General features: G+C 40.4%; 1 protein-coding gene across 1 annotated transcript; it reads left to right on the top strand.

Annotated features, from left to right (window-relative positions):
• Window positions 1–620: 620 nt before the first annotated feature.
• On the top strand, window positions 621–11,926 carry pdp1 (pyruvate dehydrogenase phosphatase catalytic subunit 1). Its single transcript, XM_084357752.1, has 9 exons — window positions 621–714; window positions 3,446–3,710; window positions 3,803–3,970; window positions 5,113–5,324; window positions 5,639–5,720; window positions 7,868–7,962; window positions 8,063–8,231; window positions 8,316–8,534; window positions 9,503–11,926. The coding sequence occupies exons 2-9, from the start codon at window positions 3,459–3,461 to the stop codon at window positions 9,881–9,883; spliced, it is 1,578 nt and encodes a 525-aa protein (XP_084213878.1). The 5' UTR covers window positions 621–714; window positions 3,446–3,458; the 3' UTR covers window positions 9,884–11,926.
• The last annotated feature ends 4,454 nt before the right edge of the window (window positions 11,927–16,380 follow it).

The following is a 16,380-nucleotide window of genomic DNA, read 5'->3' as shown; positions in this document are numbered from 1 at the left end:
GTTTTGTCATTTGGGTTTTAATTGTTCTGGTATTCAAGGTTACTTATATTCGGTAAAACTAAGATGAACATTGGAATTTTTTTTTTTATTTCATAAATTTTTTCTCTCTACGACTCTTGAATCGGCACTCATAGAATTATAGATATATAAAAGAGAGTTTAGTTTAAGTCAAGTCAGCTTGAAACAGAAAGACAGAGCATCTTTTATATCTCGTTTTATACATCTGAAAAGCACCACAATGTTAAAACTATAGATTTTCTCCTTTGTCCCGCCTTCACAGCTATTTGTTGTTTCTGCAAGAACGTACACAAACATGTCCTACTACCAAAAGTGGATTGTTTGCCCAGCTTAGTCATTATTTAACAGTCTAAGTGTTTGTGATTGATTACAGTATTGAGCGTGCCCTTCAACGGGTATAAAGTATAAATGAGAATGTATCTTAATGTTTCAGATTACAGGGAGAGCTTGTCACCTTAACATTTACCTCTCTATCCTCATCAACATGTGCCTGTGGGATAATAAAAGCTGGAGCTCACCTCTCTGATTTTTAAAAGGCCCCTGTCGTGCGTGTGGAGTTCACGTGACGTCATCGCGGCTGTCAGAGCTCAGCCAATCAGCGCTCACTCTGCGGTGAGGCGCTCCAGAATGATAGAGCTCGGAGGGGTCGGTGCTCAGCTATGAACTTCAATAACTTCTTCACATCCACCGGTTAAGGTGAGTCTGGATTTTGCTCTGCAGTCACACTGTCCGACAGTTAAACCTAGAGGTTTTCAGCTGGTGCCGTCATGTCTTACACGAGCAGGCGGCATCCAGTTTGACGGTAGTTGATGGGTGTAACCCAGGCACCACTAGCTGGTGGTCATTAGCAAGACTTTGGCTGCTTTGCCTGGCTGACTGACGGTTACTGTGCTCATTATATAACTAACATTATCTGTTAATGTCATATCTTGGCACTGTTTCGGCTCTGAGACTGATGCTCTGTGTCGTAAGTCCCGCTAACTGCTCTTACGTTTTTGTAGACTTGCTGTGCAGCTAGCTAGGAGAGAGAGAGGCTAGTGATGTCAACAAACATGGCAACTTTCTTGTAGAGCTCAGAGCTGGGACGGGCCCTCTGTGGTCCGTCTGACTCATACCCAGTTTGACTTTGGGAGGATGTTTGGCTGACCAGCTCATTTCAACACAGCCTTGTTGGACATTTTCACTGACATGTTTTAGCAGCGTAGATTTTCACCTGAGCTGTCACAACCTGAGCTGCTGCTGCTGCTGCTGCTGCTGCATCTTCAGGACTGGCTGAGATGCACTTACTTATATTACGCAACGATGAAAGGTTATAAGGAGACACGCAGCCAGAACGCAGTTCACTGGGTCATGACCGGACAGAACATTTCTCAAGATCTAAATGTCAGGCCTGGGATTCTTGCTCAAGCTATTATTAGTTGGGCTAAAGCTGAGAGCAGGGCTGCAGCTCAAGCCAAACGCCAGGACATGAGCCAGCACGTCAGGGCTCCAGAATAACTTTTAGCACTGGTTGCACTGGTGAGCCTAACTCTCTCATCAGGTGCACCCAATAATACATTTAAATTGTAATTTATTAACACATTATGTAAATTTTTTGGTTAAATGTCCTTGAAAGATACAATATGTAGAAATTCTGCATTAAAATGTCTGAGACCTTTTGTTATATATTTTGTTGATTTGTGCACGGTGTTTCATTTGGTTGCCCATGCCTACTTAAGGGAAATCAGCAACGAGAATAAACTTGTCATGAATAAAACTTTAAAACATGACCTTGTCTGTGAACATTTGAGCCTAAGTCACATCACATTTATTTTTTAATAGCACTGTTGGTTGTTTAATGATGCAGTCAACACCGAAGAAACAAGATTGACTGAAGGATCATTTGTTTTTATTAGTGTTACTCACGCAGTGTTTATCCGCCCCAAACAGCCAAATTACCCCTAAGCTATTGATAGCAAGCAACGGCACTCACCAAGGGTCAACTCTCAGTGACCTCAGCACTCACCAGAGACTCAGTTTCTCTCTCTTCTTTCCCTCGCTTTTCTCTGTAATCAAGCCCCCAGGAAGAGCAGCAGGCTTTGAAGCCAATTTTCCTTGTTGCCAAACTGTGTAATTAAAATTTCAAGTGAAGCACTGTGGTCCAAAAATACTTTTTCCCATCATCTAACATTGTGAAAGAAGCAGCTGTATAACGGTGGATAATTTTGTTTGAGCATCACAACCCCCTCCCTTGACTATCATAAGTTAAGCCATCCAGCCCAATAAAATCTAGAAGAGCTGCAAGATTTTATATTTTTTTTTACCCCTATCGAGTTAGCCGTGCGCTAAACTGGAAGTTAGCCAGAAGTTGGTCGTCACACAAAACAAAAAAGATCTGGGTAATTTTATAGCCAGGTAGTCGAGCCATTTTGGCTTCATGCACCACTGAGCAGCTAGGAAATGAATGGAGCTCAACCTCCGAAACACTGTCCAGAACATAACGTCCTTGTCTGTAATGTCTTCATGAATGAAAATAAATTTCCCCTCTAACTCCAGTATAAACATCTTGCAATGGAGGTCACCACCGGGATTGCTGCTGCAGTCAGGTTGATAAACGGGAGTGAAGAAATTGCGATAACCTCAACTTCTTTTTTACAAAATAAAGTTAGAAAGTGCGAGTATAATAAAAACCATTAATTAATGTGAAAATTTTAACTTAGTGTTAACACTACTTACTATAGAGTTGGCTCTATAATATATAGATTTGACAGAGTATTAATTGATCGACCCTGGAGCCGTGTACGTGGTGCTATCTGTTTAAACATATTTTCTAGAGACTTCAGGTCAAAAGTCCTGAAACCAAAAGTCAGTCTGTTGCTGTATTTTTGAAAAAGGCTCCAAAATACCCCATGTGAGGCTGTGGCATGTCAACAGTTAACAAAGTTACAGTGGGTAACTAGGTTTGACTGTTCTTCACTGAATGTACACTGAGCAGGATGTTTGAACAGAATGTGCACGCAAGATAAATAGATACAAAAAGAGGAATTTTGCTAAAGAACAGTTAATCAACAACCTGTTCAAACCATTGATCAGATTTAATCTGAATTACTCACATGCAAAATATGTGAACGATGGCCAGAAGGAATTTTTAAAAGGGCAATTACCAAAGATTGGACTGTAAATAAACATTAACATGTTACGGTTAAATGCCAACCGTTACTGGCCAGTGTGGTCAGTTGGTTATTAAGGTACTAATTTAAGGCCCTGCTTCAGTCAGCCTGTCCTTGTTTCTAAACCTCACAACATAGTCTCGTTCTGTTTTCACATTGTTTGCTTAATGGTGCATAAAGAGTACACTCTGTTATCTTCAGATGAATGCATCGTGATAAAAGCACAACCAGCTGTTGCCCTTCTGACTGCTTAGCCTCTGACCTCTTTGTATCTGCAGTGCACCTTCAGCCATGCCTGTGACATCTCAGCTGCTCAGGGGTTTGCCCCGCACCAAGGTCTTGGCCTCCAGTCTGTTACCATGCCAACAACACAAGTCCCAGCTTGGCCCCATCACACACCGACCTGCCTCAAGACGGCCCTCTTGTATGTGGCAGAGCCACCAGCACTCAAGAAGCTACCAGACAACCTCAGCGCTCCGCAGCTACGTCCTCACACCGCCGCAGGTCAACTCTATCCTAAAAGCCAACGAGTACAGCTTCAAGGTTTGTGTGGTCATTCATGCATACAGAAAACACATCTCGCCTTTGTTGTTTTTAAGTTTTCATTTGACCATTTCTACATGTTGTGGTTTTAGGTGCCGGAGTTTGATGGGAAGAATGTGTCATCGGTGATGGGTTTTGAGAGCAATCAGCTGCCAGCCAATGCTCCTATAGAAGACCGGCGAAGTGCAGCTACATGCCTGCAGACAAGAGGAATGCTGCTGGGCGTGTTTGATGGCCATGCTGGCTGTGCCTGTGCACAGGTAAAGCTGATACTATACTTTCAAAATTGGACGTTTAAACTCAGACATTTCAAATCCAACAAGATAACTTTGTCTTAAGCCCTTTATAAGGTGTGTAATATTTACTTAATACTGTGTCAGTGCTCTGTTTATCAGCACTATGTTTCCAAAATTGAATTGTAAGTGTTTATTTTCATTATTTGAGTGACAGATAACAGGGTTACTTCATCAAATAGAGCTTTGATCTGAATTTGTCAAGTGAATTATGTTGTAATTTGTAATCTAAATCTGAATGCAACATGCTTTGTAAAGTTCTAGGCTGTAAACCTCTGGTAAACTGCTCATCTGTCAGTAGTTAGATTCAATTAGATCAACTTAACAGTCATTGCACACAGGTAATACCAGTACAACAAAATTTAACATCAAGGTAGGAGGATATAAGATTTTATTGAATATCAGGATAATAACACTCAGGATAAGTTGATCGTAGTTAATTTCCATTCCATCATTTTCCAAACATTTTGTCAAAGAAATGCTCATCGCAATTTCCCAGAGCCCAAAGTGAAATCTTCAAATTGCTTCTTTTTCCTGTCCAAAATCCAACAAGTTTTCCTTTACTATCATAAATGACAAAGAAAAGGGGTAAATCCTTACATTTAAGAAGCTGAGGCCAGCAAATATTTGGCATTTTTGCTTGAAAAATTACTGATTATCAAAATAGTTGGCTTTCATTTTTCTTTTGATCAACTAATCGCTTAAGGGACTAATTCTAGGTGCAGTATCGTAGGTAACTGGATTTGTTTCAGCTTAAGGGACTAATTGTTGCACCTGTAGGAAGGTATGTGACTTGGATTTACACCCCAAAAGAAAAGCGATATACATATAAACAGTAAGAACAAATGCCCAGTGATATGTGAGTAATGTGCAGCTATGATATGTACAGTGTGCACATAATATATTCTATAGACTAGGTCAGGTTGTGTTATATACAGTATGAACAGCAAGCAGGTTTGTTATTTATACAGATTAAAAGACAATGTGTATGTAGTTAATTTGGAAACATTTTTGATCCAAGGATTATATATCTTTTTTTCTAGCTAAACCCTGTTGCTTTGACATTATTTTCTCCTGTTTAAGTTTCCACCTCTCCTCATCTCTGCCAGGCACTGAGTGAGAGGCTGTTTTACTACATCGCAGTGTCTCTGCTGCCCCACAACACACTGTGTGAGCTGGAAGCAGCGGTGGATGCCGGCAGGGCCCTCAGTCCCATCCTGCAGTGGCACAAACACCCCAATGACTACTTCAGCAGGGAGGCTCAGAACCTCTACTTCAACAGCCTCCGAACCTACTGGCAGGAGTTAATAGATCTCACCAGGTGAGGCCTGGGAAACAAAGCAGAGGATACATCAAAATATCTGTACTGATTAATTTTGTTGTGTGCTTAAGAAAAGAAAAGTCTGCACAGTCCTTTTTTAAACAGTTATAAATTGCTGCCCAGTTTCTTGGCTTCTTCTAACATCTCAAACTGGACTTCCTGGTTTCTTATTTCATTTGTACCTTGTAGCAACACTCCCACACCAACACTGGCCCATCTGTTGTTTTGCCAATAGTGCTGTTGTCGGTCTCTGTTCTCGACCTCTGGCTTTCTCTCTATCTGCTGCTCACAGATTGCTCTGTCTCCGTTTTCAGCCCAGGCGAAGTTCCAGACACACGCGAGGCATTGCTGAATGCCTTCAAGAGGCTGGACAATGACATCTCCCTGGAGGCTCAGGTGGGAACTGGTTGCTTTCTTCATGTGCTGCTGGTTATTCTCGAAGAGAGACCCTTAAACATCCATCTCTCTTAAACTTTGCTGAGCTGTAGCAGAACTGAACTGAACTCAGTCCATTTTTGCAGATTAAAGAATGCATTCAAGGACTTACAGCAAAAGCTTATAGTAAAGTTGGCTGTTGAACAACAGTCAGCCCATCAGAGTCAAATCTTAAAGGATAAGTACCGTTTTTTACAACCTGGACCTTATTTCTGGCAAAAGATATGGTCATTTACTCACCCAGATAACTTTGGTGTCATTCGGCGTCGTTCGGACGAAATTAGATCCAGTGTAGCGGCGATATATCCATATAATGGGAGAGACGGGGCAGCGACACACAGCCTCTATATAACGCATTATCTGCCACGAAACTAGTTAATTTCATCAATATTTTGTTACGATATGCTAGCGCTATTAGCCTCTGAGTCCGGGCTCGTCCGTTATCAACATCCGGGGTCAAACTAGCAGCAGCAGCTACAGGTAAACAAGGCGCGCTGTCGCGGGTGCGCGCGCAGCTCAGAGACGACATCTTCCAGGTCAGAGGTAGTAGATCAGCCTACAGACCCCGGATGTTGACAATAGACGAGCCCGGACTCAGAGGCTAATAGCGCTAGCATTTCATAACAAAATATTGATGAAATGAACTAGTTTCGTGGCAGATAATGTGTTATATAGAGGCTGTGTGTCGATGCCCCGTTACTCCCATTATATGGATATATCGCCGCTACACTGGATCTAATTTCGTCCGAACGACGCCGAATGACACCAAAGTTATCTGGGTGAGTAAATGACCATATCTTTTGCCAGAAATAAGGTCCAGGTTGTAAAAAACGGTACTTATCCTTTAAGTCAAAGTCTGAGTATCTTTGACTTTTGCTGGATATTTAATTTAATTTAAAAAACTAAAGTCAGAGCTCTGGGGCTTATATGGTCAAGCATTGGTCTACCTGTTTTACATTTGGACCGACACTAGTTAATGTAAAATCCATGTTAATTAAGTTTACAGGGCTTAATCTGCCACTTGACTAAAGCCTTGTTTCCTCTTTTGTATAGTGCGCTTTGAACCTGTACATAACCAGTGATTTAATATACCCAGAACTTAGATCTGTATTGCGTTTCCACCATATACAGTTGTCTTTATGGAGGCGGCGGGTTTTAGCCACTGGGCTTCAGGGGTGACTGCTTTCACTTTTCCAGCAGTTGGGGAAACAACAAGGGAGACTGATCTTGACTCTGGAGAAGCTGCTGCATTTATTAAACAACACACTGTGACCTGTACTGTTCATTACTGCCCAGCTGACAACAAATACGAAGTGCTCTCTCTTGCTTAACCACACACTCATTGTGCAGCGGGCACAGCCCAGGCGGCTTGTGTTCTTTCTTCTCGGTATGTGGTTGATTATTACAACAAGGAAAAGAGCTCTGCTTGAGAAAAGGCTGCAGGCGGCATGGCATGCCACAGTAAACAGTAATGTTTAAGCCCTGATATAAATGAGCAGACAGTTTTAGCAGACATCAGGTATTTTGGGTGGGGAGCATTCAAACAAAAAGCTGCTTCACCTTGCTTGGTTTTGATCCTGGGAACACTGAGTAAACCTGTACCAGATCACCGGAGAGGTCTGGATACTTTGTAACATAAAACAGACCATTTAGTTCTTTATAGGTCAGTAATGTGATTAAAATCTATCCTTTGACACACAGGAAACCAGTGCAGTGTTCTTTAGCACAAGGCGGTGCACTGTGACTATGCATCACATATGTCATGGCATGCAGTTTATATACATGTACGTTTAACAGTAACAGTCGACAACTAGATAATCATCAGGCATGAATTCAAGCATCACTGTTGTTACTGACTCTCAGTCATTTAAGTCTGAATCAAATCATCGCAAGTCATTCAATTTGTTCTGAGTGCAGGACTGAGTGCTGTGTCACTCATTAGGATACATATTGAATATCACCTTTGCCTCATGGCAGCAGTGCAAAAAATGTGAGCATCCAAATTTAAACTTTTATGGATTTAAGAGGAGCTCAGGTGTCCTTGCCTTTCCATGTAATCTAAACCATGTGTCCTGTCTGGGGGCTCACAGTGCTGTTTTGCCTTGCAGGTCGGAGACCCGAACGCTTTCCTGCACTACTGGGTCCTGAGAGTGGCCTTTTCAGGAGCAACGGCCTGCGTGGCTCATATCGATGGATCAGACCTGTACGGAGAAGAAAAACATGCACACACATTCCTATCATTGTATCAGAGTGTTACATAAGACACTAATTTCAGCCTTGCTTCTTCTTCTCTCTTACTAAAGGTATATTGCCAATTCAGGAGATGCTCGGGCAGTTTTGGGGGTGCAGGAGGAGGATGGTTCATTCAGCGCTCACACACTCTCTAATGACCATAGCGCGCAGAATGATGAGGAGATGGCTCGGATACGGGGCGAACACCCTCCATCAGAGAGGAAGACGGTCATACGACAGGTACTACTTCTACTAATTTGCTCTGTGTGACTGTTGTGAAGGCATTTATTTAAACAAGTCTCCTTCTGTCATCTTCTTTGTCAGGACCGGTTGCTTGGCCTCCTCATGCCTTTCCGTGCATTCGGCGATGTGAAGTTCAAGTGGAGTATTGAACTGCAGAAGCGTGTGTTGGAGTCCGGTCCTGATCAGCTCCATGAAAACGAACACACCAAGTTTATCCCTCCAAACTATCACACACCGCCCTACCTGACCGCCGAGCCCGAGATCACGTACCACAAACTGAGGCCACAGGATCGCTTCATGGTGAGAAAGAAGGCACAGTTTCATCACTGAAACAACATTTTATACGGATGTTTTCAACGTGTGTAAACCTGCCAAAGTAGGGCAGTTGACTCCTGTCCTATTGCCAGTAGACAAGTTTTTTTCTGTATTTTATTCTAATAATTCTGTTTTGTGTTAACGCTCAATGTCACAAACACGCCAGAAAACGGGACAGTAGAAAGTAGCAGCATCTTTAATTTCAGTCTTCCTTTCAAACTCAGTGCTGACAAAACAAAGTTGAAGCACTTCTTGAATGACAGTTGATGAGAACTTCATCAATATATCATGTAATCCAACAGAAAAAGCTCTGTATATATTCCCCATTCTTAATCTCACCTGTAAAGCTGTGAGATGACAGCTGTTTCATCAAAGGGTAACATCTGCCGTAAATGTGTACAACTCAGACATGTTTAATACGCTGATTTAATCAAAATTCAGGCGGCAAATCAGAGGAGGAGATTTCTCCCCTCTGCAAACTGCTAGAAGGATATTGGGACACATTATAGATCTGGCTTCTCACTCTTAGATGGGAAACGTTAAGTGCACTGGCTGATGGCAAAGCAAATTAAATCTGAGATCTGGCCAAATTACAAAATGAAACTCTTGGCTGAGGCTTCATGCTGGTGTCTGTACCGTTATGTTCAACAAAGATGGTTTTCTAGAAAAAGAAACATTCTCTTTGGAAACAGAGCGGCCTTTCTTATATTTTCTTGTTGCCGGGCTCCTGATTATTCATGGTGGCTGACGTCTTGATTTCTGAGGTTGGTTTGGAATGAGAACTCTGTGACCTGAAGACAAAAGTTGTGTTTGTGAAGAACATAGTTTTGCATAATCGTTCCTAGTTGCAGTGTTTTTTCAGTAAATCTCATTTGCTGATCTCACTGTGGCCATGACAACTTCAGTCACTACGTGAGTGACTTAGCTTATCTGATGTGTCTCTGTCCCTGCAGGTGATTGGCTCTGACGGCCTCTGGGAGACCCTACACAGACAGGAAGTGGTTCGCATTGTTGGGGAGTATTTGACAGGGATGCACCAGCGCCAGCCCCTCACAGTCGGGGGCTACAGGGTCACCCTGGGACAGATGCAGGGGCTGCTGGAAGAGAGAAAGGCTCGCGTATCTTCAGCTTTTGAGGATCAGAACTCGGCGACCCACCTGATGCGCCACGCGGTGGGGAACAACGAGTTCGGCACGGTCGACCACGAGAGGCTGTCGAAAATGCTGTCGCTGCCCGAGGAGCTGGCTCGCATGTACCGTGATGACATCACCATCATCATCTCTCAGTTCAACCCTCATGTGATCGGAGCACAGAGACCGGAGGGGCAGTCCTGAGCTGCACAAAAGCCATTCACTGATGTTACGCTGCGGAGTACACACATGCACACTTGTGTAACTGTACTGTAGGACTACACACAAGCACACTCTGTGGACAAACAGGCCATGTCAAGAAATTATCTGTCCAGCAGTCTCAATGGATTGTTTTAACTCTATTTATCTAAAGAATTTGTGAAGCGCAAAACAAGATCCAGGTCTTTATGAAGTGAGAAGATCCTTGTTAAACACTGGATCGTCTCTTATATAACACATGTTATTTATGCTGCCAATAACCTCGGTCAACCGTTTCATACACACTTCTCTGCGTGCTGTTACAAACTGATTCTTGTGCCAAAAGATTCAACCTCCTCGTCCGCTGAAAGCCTCAGCGGGGTTGAAATGAAAGAAATTCCAAAGAGGGCGAAGGTTGGGACTTTACAAGTAAAGAGGCCTTTGTTGATGCAGCACTGACTCGACCTGCTCTCCTGATATGGAATCTAACTGGGCTGTACCATTATAACTCTGCACTATCTTTCTCTGCTGTGGGGTTTTGTTAATCAGATGCACAGACTTCTGCATTTGTGAGGCTGATGTTACCACAGGACTGTTGCATCCGTTTGTTTTTATTTCTTTGTGTGTGCCATCATATGAGGTATTCTTAGTACTGTTCAAATATACACGTTTTGTTCTGCAGTCTGTGAGTTCTTGGATGTTGATGTTTACTCCAGCATCAGGTTGAAGTGTTGACTTTGAGCCTTAAGGTGTTTGCATCCACGTTTGTTGAACATTAGGGGTGTCGATCAATTATGTAAAGTGAAAACATCGATAAATATCATAATTTTAAAGATGTGCCTTTATTTTAAAATTCCCCTTGCACATCTCTCCAAGTGCCCCTCCTTGCTTTGTCTACTTGACGGTTAATTTTGAGCTGAATTTTATGCTATCTTTTAAATTTCTTGTTGTTTAGCCATGTTTTATCTGTGCTAGAGGAGTCAATTCAAGTAAACTTTTTTTACAGCAATTTATTTTTCTCTTTATGGCCACAATTAGAAAATAAAGAAGTAACAGCTTCTCCTGTAGTTAACTGATTGTTAAATGTCCAGATGATTTTGTCTTATCGTTTTGCGGCAGACTTTGTGATATCAGCAAATATCGAATCATTGTCCAAGGAATTGATATCATATCGTATCGTGTTTAAGCTGGATCCATCTGATGTGGATGTAAACACTTAAACTTAAAGTTAACAGTTGACACTTTAAGCTCATAGTGTAGTGGTTCCCATCCTGTGTGAGTCCCAAGATAAATCTCAGGGTTCACAAGATTATATTGTAGAGAAGAGAGGGAAAGTAAACCTGTTACACAATATTTTAACTGTTCTATTTTCTGGATACTTTTAACTTCAATCCTCTAAAATTCCTCAAATGAAACAATTGGAATAATCAACATTTCTTCATTTTAAAAGCTCACCATCCAAACATGTTGGGAACACAAATATTTACAGACTGCTCAGTCTAACAAGTCATGAACTCCTGAAAGACTTGCGCTGTGCACCACTAAAGGTAGACTGATCTGTACCTGGCTTTTCTGTGACACTATGACTTTGTTATTGTGGTACAATGGTGTCTGTTGATTCAACCCCATCACAGCTGTAACCACATGTCACAGCTGTGATGGGGTTGAATCAACAGACATTGGAGTTGGATAAAATGAAGATTTGTAGTTCTGTTTCAAGGTTTGTGGGGTTAAAAGGGACGTGTGTTAAAAGCCTTGCTTGTTTTTCTGACCGATCGTTAGCATTGTGGCTAACAGTTTATGATTTTATTGCTCATGACACTCTCCAGTTAAACACTATACGCAGGCTCTTGGTTTTGTGTTCAAGTGTATTTAAGCCCAAACGAATGAGTGGAATGTAAATTTGAAAGAAGCTGTTTGAATATTAAAGGTTATTTATTCAGCTTTAGCCGTATGTTACACGTCTTTATCTACAGTTGTATGTATAAATTGTAACTTATGTGGGTTAAGTTTTGTATATGGAATGGTTTAATAAAACATGAATACACACCACTGCCTCCTGTTGTTGTGTGTTTTGGCTGACAGCAGTGAACGCACTGCCACACCCCTGAATGCAGCAGGACGTCCCTCTTACCTACAATCAGCTGGAACGTCAGCATGTTTCAGGCTGCAAATGTGACTGAAACTGTGGTCAAGTTCTTGAGTACAATTTTAAGGTACTTTTCCTGAGTATTTCCATTTCATATGGAGGTAAATTGTACCTTTCACTTCACAGCTTTAGTTAATACAAATTTTCAGAGTGAGATTTTAGATGGAGAATATATCAAGAGCTTTTAAATATGACGCATTCTCGCTGTTGTGACAAGTACCCAAAAGTCGTACTTGAGCAGTGACAGAATGTACCTAAGTACATCTACTTGAGTACTGAACTTAAGTACAATTTTGAGGTCCTTCTGCCACTTTATACTTCCACTGCGCTACATTTTTGAGGTGAATATTTTAGTTTTTACTCACTACACTTACTTGAAAGCTTTAGTTACTAATTACTTAGCTGATTACTGCTGCATCAGAGCCGAAGTAGTACATTTTTAAATTAATTTATTTTATCCACAATCGAATAAAAAAAAACACACTGATTCTGATAATCAGAAACATTATGATTATTGGATCCAATAATCAGACAGGCCAATAATAAGTCGACCCACAGCATAAAGTATAAACATAAAATATTTTACTTTTACTTGTACTTTTGATACTTAAGTACATTTAATATTGGATACTTTAAGACTTTTACTCAAGTACTTGTCAAAAATCAATGACTTTTGATAGTTGATTGGTTGTTGAAGTACATCTCCTTGTTTCAGCTATATGATATATGATAGCATAACACTCACAGGGAGCACTAATCTGCACTGAGTACTTTTGCTTTGGTGGAAGATTCCCCTGGAAATACTTTCTCAATGCAGGACTTTTACCTGCAATGAAATATTTTACCTGTGTAGTATTTCTACTTGAGTAAATGATCAGAGAACTTCCTCCTACACTTACACAGATGTTTGAGACAGGCAGAGACAGTTGACTGCCACTAGGTGGTGCTGCAGTATCACACAGGCCAAAGTGTCAAATAGACAAAATATATCTGAATAAATCAAAACATGTTGTTAGTTTTATACATACTGCTTTATGCTTTTCAGTTAACCTCCAATCAGATGGTTAAAAAGTTTAAAGTTCCTTTAGTCTACCACTGTTGATGGGGTGGACAAAATAATAGAAATGCCTGCAGCCTCCATACAGTTACATCTGTGAAAGACTTGAATCAGACACTGAACATTATAACTTCATAAAGGAAGGATTTACCTCCAGGCTGTTGCATAAGACTGCATTAATTTAATGACAGTATTTGTGCCTAATACACCGACAACTAAGTGTCTGTCTTTCTGAGAGGTGTTATAATTGCTGACAAATATTGCACATACATGGCATTTCAAAATGTGTCTCTTTGTATCTACTTACAACTACATTATACAGTGTTATAACAATGAATGAAATGTTTATATTGAGTTTATAGCCTCAATGCTTAATATTGGGGATTTAAATTAAAGTGATTTTACTCTTTTACAATCAATTTTATTTAATGGCCTCTTCATTATCCTTTTTGTGAGGGCCTTGGCACATATTTAATGATTTATCTCGGTTTAGTAGTTTGTGTAGGGGGTCCATAGAATAGGATTTTAATTTATGTGGTTACATAATAGTGACTTTGAAATCATTGTTCAATTTCATCCAGCAATTCATCCATTTTTAACCAGTTTTATAAAGTTTCAAATCCCCAAATATAAAGAAAAGCAAAGATTTAAATGATTGTTTTGTCTGTTTACTTAGCTGATATAGGCTAACCACAAAGTTCTAACTATCACAGTTACATTTTTTTGTGTGTTTTAAGAACAATGCAGACCTGTTTTAAATCTGAGTATAAATCAAACAGAAAACTGTCTCAGTCTGCTGGAGATAAGGACATTGGCAGGAAAATCTGGCAAAGACCCTGATGCAAGATTATTGATAGTATCCTGCCGTTAATTGCAAAAATACCTGTTTGTATAAAAAATCTACTTATTTCCTGGGGGAAAATGAAGTCTGAATTATATTCCTTTTCTTTTATAATTAAGAGGACTATTTGTTTTTATCCCAGTTACTCTGTTATGTCACAGAGAGTCACAGAGAAGAGGAAAGAGGCTTTACCGTAACTCAACATCTCTCTCTGACCGTCACCACACTGACACACTGTAGGCTCCCAGAACCGTGGGTGTATTTGGTTTATAGGTGACATCCAGTCAGTTTACTGGAAATAATCTTCTCTTCATAACATTTTGGTCAGTTACACGTCTCATTTCCGCTGCAGAGCACATGTTTTTCCAGGACAAGTTCGTAAAAGCAGCCTGAGTGACATTTGCTTATGGAATTCAGTGGGATTAAGACGCAGGATGTGTAATAAAATCATCCCACATAAACATTATTGCAACCGGGGAAACTTAACACCTCATTCATTTAAAGTTATTCATCATTATAGGGGCAGTCAAAACCTGTCAGGCTTCCAGTATTTAGAGAACACTGTAATATTATTTGATGAATTTGTTTTTAACCCCGCAGAATAAGATCAGTTTCATTTCCAAGGCAACAGTTTGTGAACTTTTAAAGCAGAGTACATCATTTTAGTTTTCAGAAGACAAAATTATAATTTTATGAGTCACATCTCTGGAAACAAACACACAGAGATCTACAAAATGTTGGGTTCACTTCCTCTGCACTTTAACTGCAATGTTAAAAAAAGGATAACTTCACCAATTCTACACATTAAAGTGTGTTTACAGGCCTTGGAGAGTACTAATGAATATGTGAAAAAGTTGTATAAAGCCTTTTGTGGCTCCAAAAGAAGCTGCATGTAATCTGATGAATCGCCTCCAGTGATGTCACTCAGTGGCTAAGTTGCATTGTGGGTAATGTAGGCACCAAGTGTGCTGTATCGATTTTGATAATTTGTTTTTAAACTGTCCACAATGAGTCCAACAGTTTTAGGCGTGCAATGCTAGACCAGTGGACTGCTTTTCAAAACCTGCTGCCTACATTACCCATAATGCAACTTAGCAACTCAGTGAAATCGTCATAAAGATTTAAATGTAAAGATGGATGCTATTTTACATACACATGTGAACTGGTCAAAACATTTAAAATATTGTGATCGAGGAATGATAAACTGTAATGATTCAAACTGAAGAACTGATTTTTTATAGATTATGAGGTACACTGTTCACTTTCACTGCCTATTATATTAAAATTATAAATAAGTTTATTTATTTACTTCTTTAAAAATGTTCCCTTCTTTTACTCCAGATGTTTGTTTGTTGCATCACTGTCTACTGTAATGGGCCTGAATGTTTATATACGACAAATATATGTTTACATATGCTATGATATATTCACATTCATACGTACACAGTGTATTTATGTAAGTGTACTTATCTCTGAGTATGTCATGTGCTATATTATGTACTATGTGCATTGTACTAATGTGTCTTTCATCTGAGCCAGATGTTTAGTTCTTGTGGCTGCTGTGTTTTGTTTGTATCATTGACGCTGTCTTTGTACGCTGAAAAGAAGCGCTATAAATGTTGAAATGAGAAAAAAGATGTTGTAAACAGCAAAAGAGTCACCACATGTGTACATCTTTTGCGTGAATTTTATAACAATTAATGGCCGAATGACTTTCTAACTCTGTTTTTGGGAGCATGCAGTATATTACATATAATGAATCTTGGTTTTCTGACACCTTTTTGGATAAACCGTTAAAAATGCAACACCAGCTGGTGTCAAATCAACTAATCATTGTTGATTGTGATGCTTAAATGTCAACATATTCTCTTAATATGTCTATATTAGGATACAAGGGCTCCACAGTGCACAGAGGTAACAGTTAGGACAAAAACAAGCGTGTGTGTGTGCGTGTGTGTGTGTGTGTGTGCGTGTACGCGCGTGGTGATGGCGACTTTCGATATCCAGAGACGTGGGTGGATCATCCATCACACAGTTTACTCTCCCTGTCTTCCTCCACCTCTTCTCTTCTGTCCCTCAACCTCTCAACTTCTCCCACCAACATGTGTGAGTGTGTGTGTGTTGTTGTTGTTGTGGAAAGTGTTGCCGGGATACAGGCGAGGAGAGAGTGCAGACATAAACACTGGAGAGGCTCCATGTTGAGTTTGGCGTAATGAGGCTGTAGCTCAGTCCACTCCTCTGCCTTTGACACTGCTCTTAGCTTGGCTTCTTCAGAGCTGCAGCAGATCATTTGATGACTCATCGCAAACTGTCACAGCCTGGGGCACATATGGGTCACACACCATTTGAACAGTTTAAAAGAAATTAATCTATTGATAAGGAAAATTAATAAAATGCTTAACTGAACATGGATGGGTGTTGATTAAACTGTCAACGCAATAACAGGAGGATGTTTG

Source organism: Pagrus pagrus (genome assembly GCF_965226575.1).
Source record: "Pagrus pagrus genome assembly, chromosome: 7".
Lineage (NCBI taxonomy): Eukaryota > Metazoa > Chordata > Actinopteri > Spariformes > Sparidae > Pagrus > Pagrus pagrus.
Note: the sequence above shows the minus strand (reverse complement) of the source record. Positions and strands in the feature narration are given on the sequence as shown.

What these genes read in the sequence shown, in the direction of transcription:
- pdp1 (XM_084357752.1), top strand. Translation starts at nt 3,459, where the DNA reads ATGCCTGTGACATCTCAGCTGCTCAGGGGTTTGCCCCGCACCAAGGTC. An exon ending in CCAACGAGTACAGCTTCAAG is followed by an intron (nt 3,711 to 3,802) that starts GTTTGTGTGGTC and finishes TTGTGGTTTTAG; the next exon opens with GTGCCGGAGTTTGATGGGAA. An exon ending in CTGGCTGTGCCTGTGCACAG is followed by an intron (nt 3,971 to 5,112) that starts GTAAAGCTGATA and finishes CATCTCTGCCAG; the next exon opens with GCACTGAGTGAGAGGCTGTT.